We start from the raw sequence: 22,999 nt of genomic DNA, 5'->3' as shown, positions 1-22,999 counted from the left end.
TGCAACAACTTAAAAGCACCTCATATGAAACAACTGTTTAATTTACCGACGACATCATGATGCTCCCCACAAGCACATTCAAAGTTAACATCTGGGTTTAGTGACAAAGCACAACAAACACCATAGATCACAAACAAAACTTGAAAGAGAGAGGAAGAACAAGAAAAAATCTCTCTCCTGCCGCACACGTTTCGTAGCATCAAACTTGTGGAGAAGAATCATTGCTCCAACCAATGCAGCCAGGTGGTCAAAAACTCACTTGATGGCTGAACTTTATGGAATAGATTGCTTCTAGATGTCAGTGAGCTCTGTATTTACATCACAAGTTAGTCCACTGCCATTGACTCCATAAGTAGATTCGATAAGCTCTGGCTTGCAAGCATTTCCCATACATGTGAGGTATTAGATAATTCAGAGCAGTTCAGGGGCTGACCCAGTGCCTAGCTTGATCATTTAGAATGGAATTCAGCACCAACGTGGCTGTCCCAGCACAGGCAAAACTTTGAAAGCAATCTAACAAATGAAGCTTCAAGATCGCAAATGGTCTTCAGTCACTTGCATGGGTTCAAAACTATCTATTCGAATGCGTGTATTCTGACCATCGCCGATGCGAGGTTCCATATGACTGCCACTGACGCCTATTACTACTCTTCTCATACTGGCTGCTGTAGTTATCTGCTGATGTCTTAGGTGTACTGCTCATATTGTAACCCTTCTTCTTCATTGTCCTAATCTCCTCTTCTGCATCATATTGTAGGCGCTGCAAAGAGGGAACATAACGTGCATATTTTGGTGACAAAATTTAGCCAACATAAGAAAAATGTTTTACTACTAGATTACAAGTATATAATGTATAAGCGAATAAATTAGTTTCATAATTAGGTGAATGAAAATACCAAATCTTATAAGGGGCAAAACTCATAAGTTTCCTCACTACTGCCACAATCCAAACACTAACCATCAGGCATTGGAACGTCTAAAGGTCAGCATAGATCTCTTTTTCTGACCGCCTCTATAGCTTCACAGCATGCCCTATTTATTTGACTCCATTATGATCGGTGCAATTTAAGTGAATTTCCTTTAGTCTGAAAATCATATCACCATAGTATTTCTCATTCAATTTGTAATGGTTTTACATCAGTTAAAGAATGTCACCCATCTAAAGTCCATATTCTTGAAATTCTCTTCATAGCTTCCAATACTGATTCATGGACATCTCAGGTGGCCAAATATTTAATTTTGAATGAGAATGTGTGATATAGAATTGAATGGTTTGAAAGTTTTTAAACAAGAAATCTGTTAATGCATTTGTATTATTAATTATCTTTCTTGAGGTAACATTTGTATTATTATAATTATGAATAAGACTTCACTCATAAGATGGTTTATCGGTCCTAGAATGTGCGGCAATGTTAATGGTGTTGATATATCCTAGACTTCTAAAATAGAAGTATAACAAACTACTATTGTACTTTAACTGGACATGATACATAAATCACCCAATTCAGTTATGAATCATTAAAAGGAGAAAACTCATACTACTCATGCTTGAACCAAGAATGTGCACAGGATTCAGTTTGGCTCAGGTTCAGAGCATCACTTGGTTCAAATAAAGCAATTCGAACTTACTTTTTCTCGCACTAACCAACCAAAGCTGATTAGGTACCACAATGCCTAAGTCTTCCTAAAAGATGTTTTTTCAAAAAAATGATTTTTCCAGTGCTTTGACAAGCAACAAAGCAAATAAGGAGATGAGCAGGTGGAAAGACATTGGAAGTGATGCCGTAAGGTTGAGTCATAAAAGGGAATTTTTATATAGGAATTATCTATTAATGATCTCAGATGCTCAAAAGATAAAGTGTTGGTAAGATTTTATCAGGGTGTTGTCTTGAATGTAGTCACAGATTTACAGTTTATTATCTTAATAACTTCACAATCTTACCAACAGTTATTCTAAAATATCTTCTCTGTGAAATTTTAACAATTTGTATTGTATCATCTCTATAAATAAAGACACTGCAATCACTAAGAAACAAATATGTGGAATTCAAAATAAAATGATAGCCCAATTACAGGGATTTGTATATATTAATGATGGTATATATGGTAGCAATGGGAAAATATTATATCTCAAATAATGATGGACCTATATTATCAAATCCTAGGGTCATAGAAAGGGTCAAAATGCTCATTATCAAATAGAATTTCATCCTTGAACAATCAGCAAAAGAGTGTGCTGAGGTTTACAAGTTCACTGCTTGAGCTTGCATAGTAAGCAAATTGCCATCTCAGTGCTCCGAAAACAACTTCAAAGATCTTCCATAGCAGTATGCTACATAACATGCTGATCAGAAGTCTGAAACTTTTCTTTAATTTACTTTTCATATTTATGTTATTCTAGGCAACACACTAATGTTGTTGGATGATATAAATTTTTAAACTTTTAATGATTGATAAAATATCACTATTGCCTCATAGGTTTTGACCTTTTTTTCCTAAGATCAACATATCTTTGTTGGTTTTCACTTGTTGAAATCTGTCCAAAGTGAACAATATAAAGTTTTGTAACTCATCATACCATATAAACAAGTTAAATCACCAACGACCTCCCCATTAATCAGAAAAAAAGGACCAAATCTTTCACTTCCCCCAGCAACACATCCATAACATTGGAATATTTTTAGCAGACAGGCTCTCCTTTGACATTATTTCACAACCTTTGGAAGTTCTCTATTTATGTAAAAAGGTTCTTTTTTTTTTCTTTTTAGGAAGAACCGGATGCTTACCAAAATTATAGCAATGCAATTTTCTTCTATAACATGTATTTTACTACAGAAATATCACATGCCATTGCAAATTCAAAAACTGGCATGTAATAGAGCATCTAGACTTACAGTTTGCTCTTCAAACCCTTGCTCCATGAAGCCTCTTATTTCCTCCCATCCAGTATGAAAGTAAAATATTGACGGATCAAAATATATTCTTTCTAATAAAAATCCGCATGTTCATGCATCCATCTGATTCAATTTTGAGTCCCCTCCTCCAGTTTCACCTAGAGTGCCGCAAAGATCTAACAATTTCCTCCCTATTCAAAACCTGACTACTACAATCCTATTCCCATCCATTCTTCTTTTTTATCATCAATCTTTCATAATTTAATTACCACTGACATTACCCCATCTCTTATACATTAATGAAAACATAAAAAGGATTGTAATTTACATGCATCTCCTTGCTTTTTGCTTCTTTCCATTTGTGCCTTGTGCATAAGTTAAACCAACTCTCCTTCTTAACATGTGTCCGTAGGTAGTGCTAAATCAAAACTATACATGAATAAAAGATATCATAGGTTTATAAGCGAATACCTTCGCAGGGTCTGAAAGTACAGTATATGCCTCCCCTATCATTTTGAATAATCGATCAGCATCCATATAGACTTCATCAGCCACTTCCCTCCAAAGTCCATCATCAGCATTCTCACTCCTTGCTAAAAACTGACCAGCCTACACAGACATATCATCAGGAAACAAAACTTAGAAATGCCACGTTTCCATGCATAAAGTATATATAAGACCTTGTCTGGATGATGTCTGAGTGCAGCTTTGCGGTACGCCTTCTTCACATCAGCTGCAGAGCTCGATGGTTCAATTCCCCTGCATACAGGAAGCAAGTGATTATAACGACCAAGTCAAAAGAACACATGTTTTGTGCCAAAACAACAAAACTAAGATCTCTCAGGGCTGCAATGATAGAAGTCAAACAAGAACCAGGCATAACCAGACACAAAATTAAATATACATAAGACCAAATTTCAGGCCCACCAAGCAAGATCCAAGACTGGGCCATGACTCACTGGAAAGCAGTTCAGTCCAGACATTTAGAATAGAAGATGAAGAAAACTGGCCATATCTGGGCCAGAAGGAATAAATTCCAGCCATATAGGCACTATAAAAGATGTTCTAACTACTTTCCAGAAAATGGAAAAAATAAATGTTCTAATTAAGATTAACACTGACCAGATGCAACCTCCTTGTATTACTAGACTTCCACACACCCCCCGCCAAAAATCCCCCCAACCTCTCTTTGAGACTAGGAGGGCCTAATCCCCACCTTTCCTACCCTATATCTAGCCCACCCTTGGGGGATGACTATAACTGCAATTGAACCCCCGACCTCTTGCCCAAGTGGCAAGAGATGATGCCATCCGAGCAAGCACTCAGTGGAACTACATGCTAAAAATACCAAAGACAATGTAACAGCAAATCTAAAGCAACACCAAAACATTTTTCATACATAAAATTATAAATCCCAGCCAGGGTATCCCCAATTTTCCAGCATGTCTGCATATTTGAGTTAGCAATATTGAAATCACAGCCTGTTTCATTACAGCAACTAAAGATGCTAAGTGGAGTTGCCCTGAGCTGAAAAACAACAACTAAAGTTACATAAGTAACTCTTGATAAATTCCTGTGATTACTCCCTGCTTCTGCAAACAGGTGCTTCAGTATAAGCAGGGTTGCAGCATTTAGTCTGCATTTTGAAAATGAAGTTGCATATGTTGTTGCACTTACAGTGAATCAAACATCTGAAAAGGTTTCAGTTATGGCAATTGTACTTGCAAATGGGCCCATCACTTTCAACTGAACAGAACCTCAGTGCATCTTCAGTATTGCTTAAAAAGGTGATTTTGTTACTTTTAAAGTAAAAAGCCACCTTCCATAAAATATGTGTTGGGTAACATCATCTAAAAATTGTTTCTCCAAGAAATTAGTAAAGCACTTTTAGGAAGCAAGGAAAATTCGCTTCTAGCTTGTCCTCTTTTTCTAAAGCAGAGGCAACACCAGACACACTCATAGCTTGTCCATTGACCACATAAATATATGATGAAGCCATTGTTACTAACTGGACGAGCAACACAGTTAGAATATATTGCTTTCCAGGTGCACAAGCAAGTGCATGTAATAAAGATCCTACTCCCTGCCTTACAGTAGCACAGGGAAGAACAGCAGTCAAAAAGCATGTCAGAAATAACATAACTAAAACTACACAAGCAAAATGTTCTTAAGAGAAATTAGAAAACAGTATTCTGCAGAATAATGCAGAAATTGTAAAAGATATTATCACACAAGATAAATTTAACCAAAAACTTACAAAATTATATACAAATCCAATGGGGTTTCCCTTCTGGCTGCCTCTTCCACAGAAGAAAGCCGTAAACGAGCTCGATTTAGATCATTATTGTTACTAGTTGATTTTCCCAGTGATCCAGACTGATTGCCTTTATTTGTTAATTGCTTTGCAAGAAGAGATATTAGTCTATGGAGATCATTAGCTGCCTGCCCATAGTCCCTGATCATCTCATGTAAGGTGGCCCTTCTGGAAATAGCCTGCAATGCAATACTGGTGATTAAAATAACTATTTCCTCCAGTATTTTAATAGAAAAGAACCTAAACAGGGTCTTGCAGGAGTTTATAAACCTAAAGCAAATGAAACAGCATTAAATGACTACGACATTCTTTTTCCATGGTGGACTAACAACAGCATTTTATACATCACTTTCAATGAGTATGTAGCCAAATATTTTACCCCAGAGCTAATTCTAGGAAGGTGTTAGAATAACCTATTGATCTTTGACAGAAAGTGAATCTGCAGAAAAAGAGAAATGGCTACAAGTATCAAACTAGCATGCCTATCTGAAGAAAAGGATAACAAAATAGAACTTCACTTGTAATTAATGATGAAAGGAAATGGATAATTACAAGATCAATAACAAAATAAACACATAATGGGTCGATAAGATCCAGAAATAAGAAAGGAAACTACATGATTATTTACACAGGCTAGCTAGTGTCAATCAACAAGGCAATGAGATACAAGAAAACTTGAAGTCTTTTTTAAAATTTTAACCAGAAGATTGCCACCAAAAAAAGGAGTACAAACATAGCCTAGAAAAACTAATAAGGGTTCATATACCATCCCATATGTGACCAACCTTGGGATAACTTGCATCAAGAGCTATTGCTAGACTGCAGTCTGCAATGGCATCTGTGATTTGACCCAGGGCCTGATATGCGGCAGCACGATTGCAAAAGCATATTGCGGCAAAGGGACGTGATTCAGTACTGCATGTTAAAGCAGAAGTATAATGTTCCACCGCCTCCAAATGCCTTCCTGCTTGAAATGCTTCATTCCCAGCAGCCTGAAAAAAAAATGATGATGATGATGATGATAAATAATAATAGCAAATGAGGCACAAAAAACTCCACCTTTCTCAGACTATAACAAAAAAAAAAATTCAAGGAAAAAACTCAGAAATACTTTACAAAACCAACCATAAGAAATGGTCTGCATAATTAGTTTTAATGAAAATGTTCCCCATTTACATGCAGTGATCAACACACACAAACATTATAAACTTGTCCCACAGACTACAAAAAAATTAATAGCATATAAGCAGACAAATGAATCAGCCAAATCAACAACATCTGTAAAGCTACTTATTCAGCATCAGACCAATTATAGACAACAATAACAAAAGAAACATACATGTCTGCTGTCGAGTTAAGGTCACCTAAACAACGTTGGCAGTTATAAGCAAAGCCAACCTTAATTGGAGCCGACAAGCCATCACTACAATAATTATGTTCCTTGTAACATATTAACATAAATAACAACTAAAGCCCATAAGTTTAATGCCAAATTCCTCTTTAACATGTCATATCCGAAGACAAAGATCCAAATACTGTAATGTGTATATCAGTGCCTCCACTGTGCATGACTCCATGGATGCACACATGCAAGCATACACACATTTGCCTACCCATAGCCCCCCACCCACGCGCACACCAATAAAAACAAAAGGAGAAAAACTTTGACAGAAAAGGATCATTATGACAAAAATATACAGTGCATCAATGACAACTACATTGCTAGAAATTGCATTTTCTTTTTATAGGTCAAGAAGCAGATACTCAGTTATCATTATGGAATTAGAGAGACATACTTTGAGCTGTAATAGTTTGCGTATGGTGACAGAAAATGATGTGTAATTTTCTGAAGACTTGTTTCCATACCTGCTAGTTTTCATCAGCATTAGAAAGCCAATATCCAAAGCCAAACATTTAAACTATGATTGGCATGAATCATATGAAAAACAGATTAAGAACCAAGCAATACCTGTCTACCGTATGTTTCACTTGTTCATACTTCCTTAGGAACTCAAGAGCATCCTCAAGTTTTCCTAGATAGAAGTAAGACTTGGAAATGAGATGCCACCTCCAAAGCCTCACAGAAGAAATTTTCATGTTTCCAGAGGAATCTACATTATTGAGTTGATCATCAGAGCCAGCCAAGAAAGAATTCCTTTCGGCAGAATCCAGAGACTGTTCACAAAATTGAATTACTTCTTCATAATTATGCAGCTGTATGTGCAACAATAACACGTTAGCAACAAGAAACAGATAGTATATCATAATTTCACATGTTAAAGTGGCAACTGATACACATGCAGAGAAATGTGGATTAGAGAAACTGAGAAGATCTGTGTGGCTAATATAAACAACTTTAATAACAAATAATAAAATAACACACCATTAATAGAGCCTCTGCTTTCATCTCCATCAATTTTTCTGAATAAGGACTGATTGACATGGCTTCAGAGATTAGCTGCAAGGCCTTTGTTACTTCATCAGGTGTTCTTTTTAGAATAAGTGCCTCAGACTGAACTATATAATCAGACACTTGCTGTCAAACAAGGACATCACTCGTTATTCATCAAATTATTGACTAAACTAAAAAAAGAGTTACAGGCATGACAAAAATAAATGAGATAATTATACCCTAGTAAAATGAATTTATTGATCAATAAAGGATACATACAACAGGAGTATGAACTATGTTTTTTTTCCTCATGAATACGATGTTGCAAGTTAGAAGAAAACATTATGGACATAGTAACAATCTTTAGATGAAAGATAATCATGAGAGAATCAGAATAATATGTTATTTGAACAGATATTACTAGGAAAGCCGCATTAACCTTCATTAGAAGCTCATCGTCACAGCTGGAATAGATTTGTAGTCGGTCAAGTTGTTTATGTTCCATAACTGTTTTCAAATTTTCTAAGTGTATTTAAGGGTGTTGTTAAGTTCAAAATTCGGTATCAAAATACAATGTCCAAACTGCACTCAATCTACACTAATTTGTACAGTGATTAATTTAATATGTCAGCAAATACAAGTACATATGGACTATCCTAGAATATATATACAACATATCATTAGCTGACATAATCTTTTTCAATTGCTCATATGTGTCCATATCATGTTCTAATCCTCTTGCCATATCATAGACTCCTCGATGGAAGAAGTGAAGGGAGGCAGACTTGCATAACACATGAATCTAAATGGTTAAAACTTGAAAGAGTGGACACACTTGGAAGGGTGTTAAAAGATGCCCACCCCAAGCCCTCATCATCCTCTCAATCCAATAATATCAACTTCGATTCAAATCAGATATGAATCCCTTCATACATCACTACAGAGATCTTATAAGTCATCCTGAAATCTGCATTTCTTATCTTGAGTTGCATCACCAATACCTATATGCTTAGAATATTGTTGGGGAAACAAGTCACATAGTTTAACAATGGGAGAAAAATAGAAGGAGATACAAAATTCTGATCTAAATTTTCTGCCACTTCTAGCATTGCTGGATAAAGGATGTAAGGTTTTCATAATTTTGGGAAAGTAATCCTCTTACAAAATTTATTAGTTCTAGATTCACTCTTAATACAAATTTTTGTATAAAATCAAGTACCCAAATCCTGGAATTGTGCTTAAGATAGCAGTAACTGAGATAATTCAACATCCTATGCAGCGATCTAGATCTTAATAGAGGAATGCCTCGGATATGAATATTAACCTTGAGAAGCCTTGACTCAACCAGTCTTATAAGGATCCATTATCATGAAAGAAATGAGTCTACATGCAGCAAGTATGAAAAAAAAAAAAAAAGATAATGGACAGCATTCATAGCCTCAATATTTTAGAAGCATGCATAAAGATGAATGAGAGAGAAAGGGGAAAACAAATAATGGGACTCATTGCTCACGGATTGAAAACTCAGCCATGTGCACGCATTTTACTGTTAATATTACTAACTGCACCCCCCCCCCCACCCCAAGTGGTCAAAAGACAGAAAAACCCTCAGAAGGGGCGCCAGTCATATATGTGATATTTTCGTTACTCGAGATAAAAGCTTAAGTAGAATAAAGGTAAAGTACAAAATCATGTATAGATGACAAGATATAGAATTCAGCCCTTGCTTTGCAAATCCTTGTCCTAGAAGTGTTTTATCAGGCAAGGCTTCCAACTCCCTCATGACAGGTCAAAAAGATTTAGCTCCATAAAAACAAGTGTTTCACTCTGTTAATTTTTTTTTTTTCGGGGACATTTATCTAAAAGATAATGAAGAGCATGTGAATCAGCATATCTTAGACGTCCGCATGCATAAAATGATACGTGTGCTACTCCAAATCAGAAGCCAAGAATAAGTTGCATATATCTACAGTCTAATATTAGAAATTTGGCAAGATAATCATAACAAGGATGCTCTAGTTCAATTTAAAAGCTCCATTTTTGAAAGCATCAATTAGTGAAATCTTAACCGTTATTGATGCCACATATTCATAATGATTCATTTATTCGCAGATGAATTTATGTAATGAGTACTTTTAGAAACTATTATCCATAAAGATTCATTCATTCTATATCCAGAAAATAATTGCATAAACAAAAATGTGATCAATTTGATTGGCTTTTGTCTATGTCCTTATTACCATCCACAGTTGTCCAAGTATATCAGGGATAAACAGAGGATTTGAATCAAATGAGTTGGTTTTACAATATATAATGTTGTTAATGAAAAGATAAATCAGCAGTAGATAGGTTGGCTACCTGAGCTTTTTGCAGACCTTCAGAAGCTTCTACTAAGATTTTCTGGTCCAACCGAGCACCATCATCTGATTGCAAGCACTTCTTAAAATACTTCAATGCATCCTCAATCTCTCCCAGTGCAAGATGACAACTAGATCAATTGTGCATTAATCAAATAGATTAGCACTATTTCGTTTGCTTAAAAACTCAAAAAGAGACAGTAGATCATAACATAAAGATAATAAATATTAAGTCCAAACTAATGAAACCAAAATGCAAAATAAGAAAAGACAGTTTATAAATATATGAAACAAAGCATAACACAGTGACCACTCAACAGTTTGAATGTTTCCCATAACTTAGAGATTACATTTGTTAACATCATGAAATCAACAAGCAGTTGAGAAATGAAATCTTCACCTATACTGTCTCCTCTGTGTAAGTTTTTGACCATCCAAGACCCACCCAATCAGAATTACCAATTGATAATGGTTATTCAACTAAGTCAATGTCCATGATGGGGCATCAGGAGGACCTCAAATGTGTTCAAATGAACGATTTGACTTGCATACCTAATTTATCCACTACTTTTATATTTGCTTTAAAACTTGTCCATGTTTCCACATCCCCAATCTCCTGCTCAAACTTGCATGAATCAATTAAAGAACAGAATAATATCATGATCTCCATGAAGCCTTCTTGCCATCATTAAATTTTCCGTTTGCACACAACTTATGAGATTTGAAAGTTGAAACTCTATCTAGCATGTTGATGCAGTGCAGCAGGGACAATATGTATTAGTCGCTATAGATGCCATTCTCCTTGTTTGAGCATGAGCATGAACATGACATTTAGCACTTGTTACCATCTATTTGCAAAAAGCTTTCAGCTGGAGATCAAGTGCTGTTCCAATCTTAATGTGAGAGACCCAAGACCAGGAATTTAGGTATCTCTTAGCTGTCATACATGGTATGATACATTTAGATTGTCATACATGCCAACACTTGGCACAAAAAGGCATGGAAGAATACAGCCACTTCAATGAATATTCTAAAAATACAAAACAGTGCAGAATAGGGAGCGCTTTCGTATGGCAGAAGGTTTCTCTATAACAGGTAACCCAATTTTTAAGCATAACAGAATCACCTCTATGTACTAGTATCATACGCTTAGAACAAAATGAAGTTTCAGATATTTCAACCCCCCCCCAACAAAAAAAAAAAAAAGGGACTCTCCACTAACAACTATGGTGAGATAATGACTGCTAGTTTTAAAAATTAGAGCAATACTTCTCAGTTTACATGACTGCATATGCAATTCACCACTCCATGCAATTTCACCATATGCTCATCTATGCTTGATGCCTCATGGTGCAATTTTTCCACCCAATACTCCTATAGCAACACCTAATAACCTATTTAAGTGGTGTAGTTATTTGCTGGTAATACTGGCCAGATAATCATTCTTAAAACTAATGTAACATGAAGGATCCTTGGCCTCCTTAAGACTTTTGAAAGCTCTCTATATATTATCTAATATCCCAAAGAGCACTTGCTCACATGGCAAGGATGCACCTCCGAATTTATCATTCATGTGTCCCACTGACATTACAGATGCTTTGATAGAGATTAAAAAAGAAAAAATTGATGTTGTAGATTGCAAGATTGTTGACAATTTCAAAATCTTTCAACAATTAAAAGATGGCCTAATATATTAGCCCATAAATATCAAATTGTCATGATGTCTAACTGCTGAACCAATGCTTTCATAGTCTACACTGTACTCATTATGCAATTATCCTATAGATCCCTGTTACCCTTTGACACTTTCAATGGCACTATTTTCTCCAGTTCTCCCAACTAGAAATATCTATCTATATCTTTCTTAAGCTGATGTTAAGATCAAGTGGCATAGAAAACTGACTTCTACAGGTTTCTTGAGTAACCCATTGATCCTAAATCAAGCAAAAAGAAAAATCTCATCCATTTTTATAGTGTTAAGATCAAATATCGTGAAACGGCCCAAATTATGCCAAAGGATATTTGCAAGGTTTTAAATCCCATGGGACGAGACTGTCCCAGTTTTTTCATGAAACAATGCCTCCGTCCCGCCCCATCCCAACACTTAGGATAGGAGATATCCCAAGACGTCCCGATTAGAATGCTAGGATGCTAGTGGGATGGACCTGTCCTGACAAATGAGATGGAACCCCATCCTAATGTCCTATGGGACGTCCCACTAGAACCTGAATCATTGGATATTTGGATTTATTGCATACTCTCTAATCACACAACATTTTCACTCCTTGCCCTCTAGCACCACATAAAGAACATTATCCAGTAACAAACTTAATAACTGCATGAAACATAAAGAGATCAAACCTACCTCTATTTTGTCCACTTATTATGGAAACACCATTTTGTTTTCCAGTCTCCAGTCTATAATGAAGAATCAAGTTATCATCAACTATGAGGTTATTGTACATGAACTAAGTTTCTATGTATTTGGTGATCTTTATAATTGTCAAGCAGGGTCTATCCTATTTGTTTATATTGGGCATATTGCACCATTAGTCAACTTTTCCTTCATTATATATGTTGAGAAGTACAATCCTCATAGTTTAGTTTTCAATTTCAGCTTAACCTTAAGAAGGGGGGAGAGGGGGTGAGGGGGGTTAATTTCATTGCATATATTCTGTTTGCCATGGGCAAATCATCATTGTTTATTTCATACGAGCAATTTTTTGCTTTTCGTCTTTTTAATGACCTCCACTTCTATTTTCCAGATTTGCATTTTTAGTAAAGATAAACCCCATAATTATTTCTCAACAATGTTTCCAACATTGGTTTATAAATACAGTGCTGTTCATAATCCTGTTCAACAACATGATGCATTAATAGAGGATGAGCTTAAGACGTAGTATTAAGTCAAAAGGTGAAAAAAACCAAGAAACCTTACTTTGCAGCCCTAACTTGGGCCCTGAGAAAGCTGGGATCGATTGCAATAGCCATCATACAGTCATTGAGTGCTTCTCTCATTCTTCCAAGAGACATCCGTGCAGCCGCACGGTTGCTATAGCACAGCATCAATGCTCTACTGCAATTCCTAGAAGCTTCATTCGGAGAGATAGAATTCACCCCACGTGTATAATACTCCTCTGCTTTAGATAGATATCCATTTGCATAAGTTTGGTTGCCCCTAATGCACATAAAAATGGTAAGTATTAAAGATCATAATTGGCCATATTCAATTTAATGCAGCATGTATTATACCTGGAAGTTCTAACGTGTAGCTAGGATTCAAAACTACAAGTCAAAAAGAAAAGGAAAGAAAAAGAAAAGGTACATGCAAGAAGCAATCAATACAGCAAGAGCTGGCTCTTATTGAATAATTATAACAAAGGAAAATATATGCAAGTGGCCCATGAATGTAGAGAAAAAGAAGCAACAAGCACCTGAGACGCCACTTCTCACAGGCTTCCTGTGCTGCAACACTTGCTGCATCTTTGGTTACGGCTTCTTTTCTGGAGTCAGGTTTTCTATTTGTTTCTTCTTTCTTATCATCTGCAAACTGGCCAATCGATGGCATGCCTTCTAGGTCAGGTGCAGAATCTGGTTGCACAGTAGTGCTGGTAAGCGGAAACAAATTTGGAGAGGAGGAAGCCAAAGGAACACTGGCATTTGGAGTGGAATTGTACAAATTCTGACCAGTTTTCATCCTATTTTTCCTTCTATAATGGCGTTTTGCTGCTGATAATGGACCTTGAGTAAAAGGTGATGCAGAAAATGTGAAATTTGATCCACCAAAGTCCTCACAGCTGGTTGCAAAAGTGAAGCATGTTTCACCCTTGGTTGCTTGCCTCCCAAGATGAGAGCTAAAAGAACCAGTTTCATCTTCCATGGCAGCATTCCTATTGTCACTATTAAGACCAACACTGTCAGATTTGAAAACAAGCCTTTCTCCGCCAAATCCAGAATTTTGTTCATCTATAATGGAAGATTTGGCAGCAGAATTCATCTCAACATGGCTTTTAGAACCATCACCATCATGTCTTAGATCATCTTCATTGATATCTAAGCCTTGCGTTGCAGATACCAAGTCTTCTTCTCTTTCATCTACAGAAAGCAAGGTCTGTGTATCAGTTGATGCACAGCGGGGGAAAATTCGGCTGGACTCATCAGATGCCACCGAAGCTTCTCTTGAACATCGATCAGCTACTAAGTTTTCCTGATAAGGAGAATAATCCATTGGTGAATAACCACCAGGAGACTCAGGTTCCATATTTTCCAAGGAACCCTTTTTCATTGAAATAAATGGTTTAGCAAAGGTATGGCGGGCTGGAAAAGATTGTCTTGATTTACCTCTCCTCTTCTTTGTTTTTGTACTTTTAGCCTCTCCCTTCTTCATCTTGAATGACATAGCATGATGTGGTCCAGTAAACAAATTCTCCTTAGACAACCAAGAATCACCCGGTTTATGGGTTCTAATTTCCATGTATGGTGTTTCCTGTCCTGCATGCATACTTCTGAAAGTGAACTCAGTCCCCACAAACTGAAAAGCAGGGCCAGATGATGATGGCTTAAAAGAAGGTGCAGCAACTCCACCGAATGTAAAATGTCCTTCTGCTTTAGATGGTGGAACATGGCCATTCGTTGAATTGGCATCCAGTTTTCCCGCCTGAAAAGTAAATTTGAAGGAAGCTGAACAATCTCCCTGATGTAGATTTGCAGTTGAATTTTCTGGGTTATTGATATTCGACTTCTGCATATCATTGTGTAGTGTATTTACTCCATTTCCTCCAAAAGAGTCAGATGCATCTCCTTTACTAGGAAAAGTAAAGCCATTAGGCCCATTGCTTACATCCACCTTGAACTGATAATTGGTATGTTTTGTCTCTGCAAAACTACCACCATTCCTTGAACCTTCAATGTTCAGCTTTTGTACATCATTAGGGAGCTCCGAACAAGTGCTCTTCTCAAAACTAGTGAATGAATTGGTTGATCTCTGACTTGAAGCAGAACTTTTCTTCATATTGCTTCCAGAGACAGACACATTGGATGTCTGATCCATGCTTTCAAATTTTGTGTTCTTGGATGCTGTCCCGATTCCTATCTTCACTTCCTCTGGTGGCATGTTTATGGCACCACCAGCAATGGAACTAGAAGTGAATGAACCTTCAACGTTCAGCTTCTGTAGGTCATTTGGGAACTCTGGAAAAGCACTTTTCTCAAAACTAGTGAACGAACTGGTTGATCCCGGACTTGATGGAGAGCTTTTCTTCACATTGCTTCCAAAAACAAATACATTTGCTGTCTGATCCTTGCTTCCAATTTTTGTGTTCTTGGATGCTGTCTCATTTCCTATATTCAATTGCTTCATCTCCACTGGCAGAAGATTTGCAGCACCATCACCAATGGAACTGGAAGCATTCTGGTTACCACCAAAGACAAAAACATTGCTCTGATCGACCATAGCCTTATTATCAGTTTGCTTTGTCTTCTCAAAACCCTCCTCATTAGCAGAGCTCTGCAAGTTCAGCTTTCTCAGTTCATTAGGAAGCCTCAAGAATGGGCCCTCCTCAGAGACAATAGATGAGCTGTAACTCAAAGTAGAACTTTTTCCCATACCACTACCAAATACAAAGACAGCTGGGTCAGGATTCCAGCTTATCTCACTTGTGAAACTAAACTCACCACCCAGAGTATTACCCGGCCCCATTCTTTTGGATCTCAAACTTGATGTTGAACTTGCACCAAAGTTAGCATTTTCAGGATTCACAGACACATAAGTGCCCAAGTTTGGAATGCTAGAATCCTCTGGCAAGTTCCTTGATGAACTGGCACCTTTTTGTGTTCCACTCCCAAATACAAACACACTTGAATCAGATTTCACATTCCTGTTTTTCATAATACTAGATGCAGCCCCTACCACACTCGCTGACCCAACACTGTTGGCATCTGAAAATGACCCAGCATTACCATCGAAGACAAATGTAGTGCTTTCAGAATTTCCAGTTTTGAAGCTACCCATATTTGAGCCAGTTGAATTTCCTGACAAGTTCTGACTCTCATTAGATATCTTCTCCAGACCACTCCCAGGTGCAAAAGCACCTGAATGATAATTGCTGCTTTCTTTGCTAGCAAAGTTAAATGCATTAGCTGGCTTATTCGAATTTGAAACAGAACAAGCACCAAAGACAAAATCAGCACTCTCAGACTTCACTGGTTCAAAATTACCCAAATTCATGCCACTTGAGGTCTCCGGAGAGTTCCGTTCCAAATCAGAACTTTTCTTCGCACGACTCCCAAAAACAAAAACACTTGCTTCAGAAGCACCACTTCCCTCACTACCAGAACCATAAGCACGATCTATACTATTCCCAGACACAATATTTTTTGCACTCTGGCTTGATGCAGAACCAGCACCAAAAACAAAACCAGAGCTTTCAGACTTCACAGATTCAAAACTGCCCATATTAGTACCACTCAAATTCTCCTGTGAGCTTCGTCCTGATTCAGAAATTGTTTTCACACCACTCCCAAATACAAACACACCTGCATCAGAACCTCGGCTTCCCTCGCTACCAAAACTAAATGCACGATCTTTCACAGTCTCAGACCCAGTATCTACACTTGGCTTCAAAGCAGAACCAGCACTGAAAACAAAACTAGAGCTCTCAGACTTCACAGATTCAAGACTACCTAATTTAGTGCCACTCAAATTCTCTGGCGAGCTTCGTTCTGAATCAGAACTTTTCTTCGCACCACATCCAAATACAAACAAACCTGCATTAGGACCTCGACTTCCCTCACTACCAAAACTAAATGCACCATCTTTCACATTCTCAGACCCAATGTTTGTACCTTGTTTCAAAGTAGAACCAGCACTCTCCGAGTTCACAGACTCAAAACTACTCAAATTTGGACCACTTGAATTCTCAGGAACCGTAATTCCTGGCTCAGAACCGAATTGCTTCCACGAATGAAGCTTCTCACTCAGCCCACGCATTCTGCCACCCTCCTTCTGATCGGCTTCGCCAGCAGCCGAAACTGCCGGCTCCGTTCGAAACAGGTTGAACCCCGAAGCATCTCCCGCCTCCGAAGCTAAAGTTGGCCTCACCCGGGAGGACGCGAAATGCTTCCTCACCTTCACGAGGCGGGGCTTCGAGAGCCCCGCCGCAGGCGAAGGCTTCCCGGCGGCCGAAACCGAGGGGAATGTGGACGGTGGCAAAGAAGGGGCAGAGGAAGCGAAATCATCATTAAGACCGCCATCAGTGGAGTTCCCGGAGCCCGGAAATGAATGCCCTAGGTTCGCCTTATCCATCGGAGAGGCGGAGGTGGAAACGGAGGGGCGATCGGTGGGGGGAATGCCAGTGGGATGGAAGGAGAAAGAGGGAGGGGGGGCGAGGATCTGACCTTTTCCAGAGTTTGAAGGAGGGGATCGCCTGGGGTGGACCTGGGAAGAGGCGGCCGCCGGTGTCCGGAAATCTACGATCGCCGGAGACATGTCCGCCCGGGAGTCCTGAACTTTCCAGCAGGCGGGCGGCGGCAGGATGATTCCGGCGGATCGTAACACCGGAGTGGCAGAAGTGGCGTCGGTGCGGCGGAAGAGAGCTTCGATTGGTCGGGGTTTCGCGACGATTTCTTTGCTTTGCTTTATGAAGGCGGCGACGAGGGTTCTCGGTTTTTTTTTTTTTTTCGTGGTGTGCTTTTGAAATGGTTTTTTTTTTTTTTGCTAAAATTTTTTACTTTTTCCATTTTCTTGAAATTTTGCCGGGACTTAGGAAAGGAATATAATAGGTATACCATTGGCTGCTAAACGTATTTATCTTGGCGGGATACGAAAGTTTTAAATTCAAGTATAGGCTAGTGAAATGATGGATAGGGCATTAGGAGGGGTTTTTTGATAAAGAATAAAATTACTAGAAGTTTGTACTTAGCACATACATAAATTATAATCAGTATGAATATTTATTTGAGAGAAATTTTAATAAATGTGGGCATGATCCACTATTCAGTTGAAAGTGAGTCGGTCTACCGCAGAATGAATGTCTTGGTGCAACGATGCCAGTGGAACGTGATAACTACGACATTCATATTATTTCAATTTTAATTAAAAATAAAATTTATATAATAAATTATTAATAAATATTAAAAAAAATTAATTTAATTTTTTTTTATTTTTTAAACAAATCATATCGCAACCATTGAGCAAGCTCTAGTGCATATTTTTGGATACATTATATTGTGTGATAATGAGATTCTAAATCATAATAGAGAATTGTGATATAGTATAGAGTGATTGATGTGCTAAGTCAAAAGCTTACGACAAGTTAACATGTTAGCAACCACAATGATATTGTGAGTTAGCCCTCGTGCCAAGAAAATATATGATGTATTGCTTGACGTTAGTGTAATCCAGTTGATTGTAACCCGTATGCAGCATGTGTTGTATATAGGATCTGATTACGCTTCCATTTATATGAGTTGCTTACCTCATCACCCAATCAAATAATTATTTTATGAAAAATTAAATTATAGCCCATCGAGTTGCTGGCATGCTAGGTCAAGCTGTTGATTTAAAAGTTTGATTAAATTAAAAGGCATGATTTGGTTTTGCCTAAGTAAGAGAATTCACAATTTCTAATATAAAAAGAAATACACAAAGGAATGCAATAAGGAGGATAATAACCCATAGATAAGATTAACCTTTTTTTCGGTGAAAATAAGATAAACCTTCAATGGAAATGATTATTGCTATTGAAAAATTTTACCTCGGTGAAAACCAATGTGTCGGGTACCTTGATCACGACCGACTCTTCGCCCAAACCGACTCGAGGTATTTGTGAGCTATTGTACTCATGTTATTGCCCAATTTACTGAAGGAAAGCGTGGTGATTTTGTGCATGCATTTTTAAAATTTTGTAGTTAAACTATATAGATTAAACAATTTAATCTACAATGTATGTATAGCATAGATCAAATCTAAAACTACCATACAGAAAATATGACATGAACTAATATACATGTATGTAAATCTGAAATCTAAAATTCAGCAAATATAAATCATATCTATATATAATTAGATCATATCTAAATTATATTTAGATCATATCTAAATATGAATTAGTTTCAAAACTCCATATCTGAGCGCGGATAGCAGATCACTGCATCTGAAATCTGTAGTAATTGGTTCTTCATGATGCTCAGCAGCCACATACATGTCCGACCTCTACAGATATCCATACGAAGCCCATATACTGATCTATTTTTTTGGGAGTGCTAGCTTGCGAAGACACTATATTTTGACTTGTGATGCCCAGCCCATGTAACAATCCCAGCCCACCAAAACCCAAACAAAAAAAAAGGGGAGAAGACTCCCTTCGGGAGTCTTCTTCCTCCTCTCGCCGGCTCCCAATCGGAGTCAGAAAGAGCCCCCCCTCTGGCTCTATTTAAGGAGGAGAATCCTCCTCTCTCCCTCTCACCGAAGATTCGAGACCTAGTCGGCGGCAATCGTCGAAAAACCACCGCGAAGCTCCATCCTTGTGCCGTCCATTTTGCTCACCGAAAAAATCTCACCGGCATCGAAGGTGAGCCTCCTCCTCTTCCTCTCTTCTCCTCCTTTCTCCCCATGCCCGTGTGCACGATCGCCGGCGACTGGAGTCATCGGATTTCTTTGAGAAAGGAATTCGGTCCCTTTTGAATGTTTGGGTGTCGGTGGTCACCGCCGGCACCAGCTTAGCCCTCCTCTTGCCGCTGGGTCGCCCCTCCTCCTGCCGACGGCCGCCCCATGCCGGTTGCACCGCCAGTTGGCCAGCCAACAGGGGATTGTGAGATCCCCTGTTTCGGCCCAAAGGAAGCCTGGGAAGAAGAAAAGAAAGAGAAGAAAAAGAAGGAAAAGAAAAGAAAAAGAAAAGAAAAAGAAAAAAAGAAAAGAAAAAGAAAAAAAGAAAAAAAAAAGAAAAAAGAAATAAAAGGAAATAAAAAAAAAAGAAAAAGAAGAAGAAAAATAAAATAATAATATAATAATAATAATAAATAGGATTTTCTTTCCTTTCTCTTCTGTGAAGAAAAAGAAAAAAAAAGAGAAAGAAAGAAAAGAAGAAAGAAAAAATAAAATAAATAAATTAATAAATAATAATATAAATAATAAAATATGAGAAAGAGAGTTTCTCTCTCTTTCCTCTCTTCCTTCAGCCTGAACTAGTATTTTCTCTCTCTAAAATTGGACTTTCTCTCTCTATTTTCTCTCTCTAAATTATTTCTCTCTCCTAAGATTTTTTAGAATTTTGAGAAGAATGATGATGAATTTAAATGATCTTAGTGATGAATTTTTTGATCTGCGATCGTCGGACGGTACACCGGCATCCACTTTAATCAAATTAGGTATTTTTAGATTTTAATTTCTATAATTTTATTAAATTATCCACATAATAATTTTAGCATGATTTGATCTGATCGATCGAATTTGTTGAATAATATCATCCGAGTAGTCTAAGATGAATTTTCTCTCTCTAAAATTTTTTTTTCTCTAGAATTTTTTCTCTCTAAAGCTATTTCTCTCTCGATCGATTTCTCTCTCTTGATCAATTTATCAATAAAAAAATTCTTTTAATATTTTTGATTTGATGAAGAATCTTGATCCATGATTGTTGGGTAGTGTATTGGCACCCACCTTGATCAGACCATGAATCTTTAGATTTGATCATCCATGATTCCGATCTAGTCATGACTTGATTTGATCATGTTGATTTCACCAATCGAGATATTGGACCAATTGTAATGTTGGATTGTGTCACCTGATTAATTCGAATTGTACCTCATAAATTCTCTCTCCTCTAATTGTCTCTCTCTACTTGATTTTATGAAATCGATGAAGAAACCTCGATCCTATCACTTTGAATCCGATTTGATCTGATAGTCAAACTTTGGATCGTTTAGGTCCTAATTAGATTTTGATTAGATGAAATTAGATGATCGGACCCAATCTAAACCGTTGAAATATGGTATTCGTATTCTTTCTAATTATTGAAATTGATTCTGTATAGGATTGTGGATGTTTGATCATGGGATATCGCGATATGATCTACGAACAGAATTTTTGAAAGAAAATTTATAGAATTATGTGGATTTATTGGAATACGTTCGAGGTAAGTAATGTTTCATTTTTTCTAGATTTATCGATAAATTATAATATATTTTTTTGATATGATTTGTGAAACGATGCATGAATCGGATGAATGATATTTTGTTATGAAAATATCTTATTTGAAATGTTATAATGAAGTATGATTGAACATATTGATTTCATGATGTATTATATTGATTGATTTTGATACTACATGATTATATATTCTATTATCGAAATTAGAATATGAAATATGATTTATGAAGAATTCTGATATAAGAACAATATGAATTGACAACTTGACTATGTAAAGGATCCCACCAATGGGGGCATATACGTTGGCAATTGATTTATCCTGAGGGTTTACGTCGCCAAAGAGACCAGCAACAAACTGTCAAAGAGACCAGAGTTCCGAAGGACTTTGCTGTCAGATGATTCGCAGCTCACCGCAAGAAGATACATGGTATTATGACTCTGTCACAGAAAAAATATGGTCATAGCTCATAGTTGACGAAAAGAATTGAAGAACGAAAGAAATTAAAATCTCGAAAGAAACTTAAATTTTGAAAAAGAAATAAATTTGGCATGAACTATATTGCATAATTGAAAATTGATTTCGAATTAATGAACTCGATATGCTTATTTTCTATAAATAATTATTTACTTAAATATCTGATGAAATCTATTGAAAAGTGATCATTGCTTACTGGACTGTCTAGCTCATTACCTCTTATTTTACTATTTTTATAGATATTGAGGAATTAAGATGATACAAAATATGAATGGAAAAGTGATCAGAAGAAGAATCTCCATACTTTTATTTTAAATTGAAAGTCTTATTGAATTTGATGTAAGGTCTATGAATCATTGTTGAATTTATTGAGATATTAAAGAAGAAATTTAGATCGTTATATTTTAGATTTGAATTATTGACTAATTATTCCACTGTTGTTTTAAGATAACATGGTAAGATGCCTTGCATGCTTATGGGAAGAGTTTTTTATGAGTATGCGGCGGTTGTCATGACCCTCGATTCACAATCTCAGGTCGGGGACATGACAATTAATATGATATCAGAGCGTAAGTAAATGAACTAAGATGTATATAAAAGGAGTGTTAATGGATAAACACTAAGGACATTATGGTGTAGATCTTTGATGATTGTAGTGGGAGAAATCTTTATGAACTTTTGGTTAAATATTGAGATTATGTATGAAAGGATCACAAGAGATTATGACATATAGAATTTAAAATATGATGGATGATCTATTGATCATGATATGATTAGTTAGATTTTGATTGAAAGTAATTACAAAAGGATTGACATAAAATTTTATTGTGCATTGTGGTTATTAATTTGATCATTGGTTATTCAAGTGAATCGTAAGTTCAAATTCGATATGAAAATAATACTATAATATTACTTCTAGTTGAGAGTTGATTATTATTGGCAAGATAAAGATTTGATAATAAAATGTTATTTCAGAATGGGCTAAGAAAGTTTTTTCTATGATATTTGATTGGAATATTTATCGAAAGTGAACTTGGTATGTGGATCATATATAAAGTGGCATATTAGGATGAATGCATATTTGGAGATATTGCAAAGAAGTCTATTTCTTATTAATGAAATTGATTTTGAGATTATAGGATATTCATCGTATTGGAAGCTTTAATCATCATCCTTAGGATCTTATTATGTCTCTTGGAGACTACATGATGTGTATAAAATTTTAATTTAAAGATTTCGTATCTAAGTTGATCAAGAGATTTTTTGATATTATTGTTGAGGTTGTTAATGAAAAATTGATATCTTTAGATTAAGATAAAAGATCTGATTTATATTTATTTAAAATTATCAAAATCATATGAATTTATAATTTAGAAATTTTGAATTTAGGAATTGATATAGAGTTCCTTTGCTTTTGTTAACGA

The 22,999-nt window shown here is 36.6% G+C and overlaps 1 protein-coding gene across 2 annotated transcripts; it reads right to left on the bottom strand.

Annotated features, from left to right (window-relative positions):
* On the bottom strand, nt 1–17,614 carry LOC105045338 (uncharacterized). Of its 2 annotated transcripts, XM_010923580.3 has the most exons (11): nt 13,392–17,614; nt 12,896–13,135; nt 9,959–10,088; nt 7,592–7,744; nt 7,178–7,422; nt 7,005–7,074; nt 5,994–6,200; nt 5,152–5,387; nt 3,575–3,653; nt 3,366–3,503; nt 1–760 (listed from the first exon to the last, which is right to left on the bottom strand). In XM_010923580.3, the coding sequence occupies exons 1-11, from the start codon at nt 17,441–17,443 to the stop codon at nt 572–574; spliced, it is 5,739 nt and encodes a 1,912-aa protein (XP_010921882.1). In that variant the 5' UTR covers nt 17,444–17,614; the 3' UTR covers nt 1–571. The 2 variants fall into 2 exon arrangements, 1 of the variants encoding a protein (XP_010921882.1); XR_012141511.1 differs by lacking the exons at nt 1–760; nt 3,366–3,503; nt 3,575–3,653; nt 7,005–7,074 and having other exon boundaries at nt 5,248–5,387.
* Nucleotides 17,615–22,999: the final 5,385 nt, after the last annotated feature.

Source organism: Elaeis guineensis, chromosome 5, assembly GCF_000442705.2.
Source record: "Elaeis guineensis isolate ETL-2024a chromosome 5, EG11, whole genome shotgun sequence".
Taxonomy (NCBI): domain Eukaryota; kingdom Viridiplantae; phylum Streptophyta; class Magnoliopsida; order Arecales; family Arecaceae; genus Elaeis; species Elaeis guineensis.
Note: the sequence above shows the minus strand (reverse complement) of the source record. Positions and strands in the feature narration are given on the sequence as shown.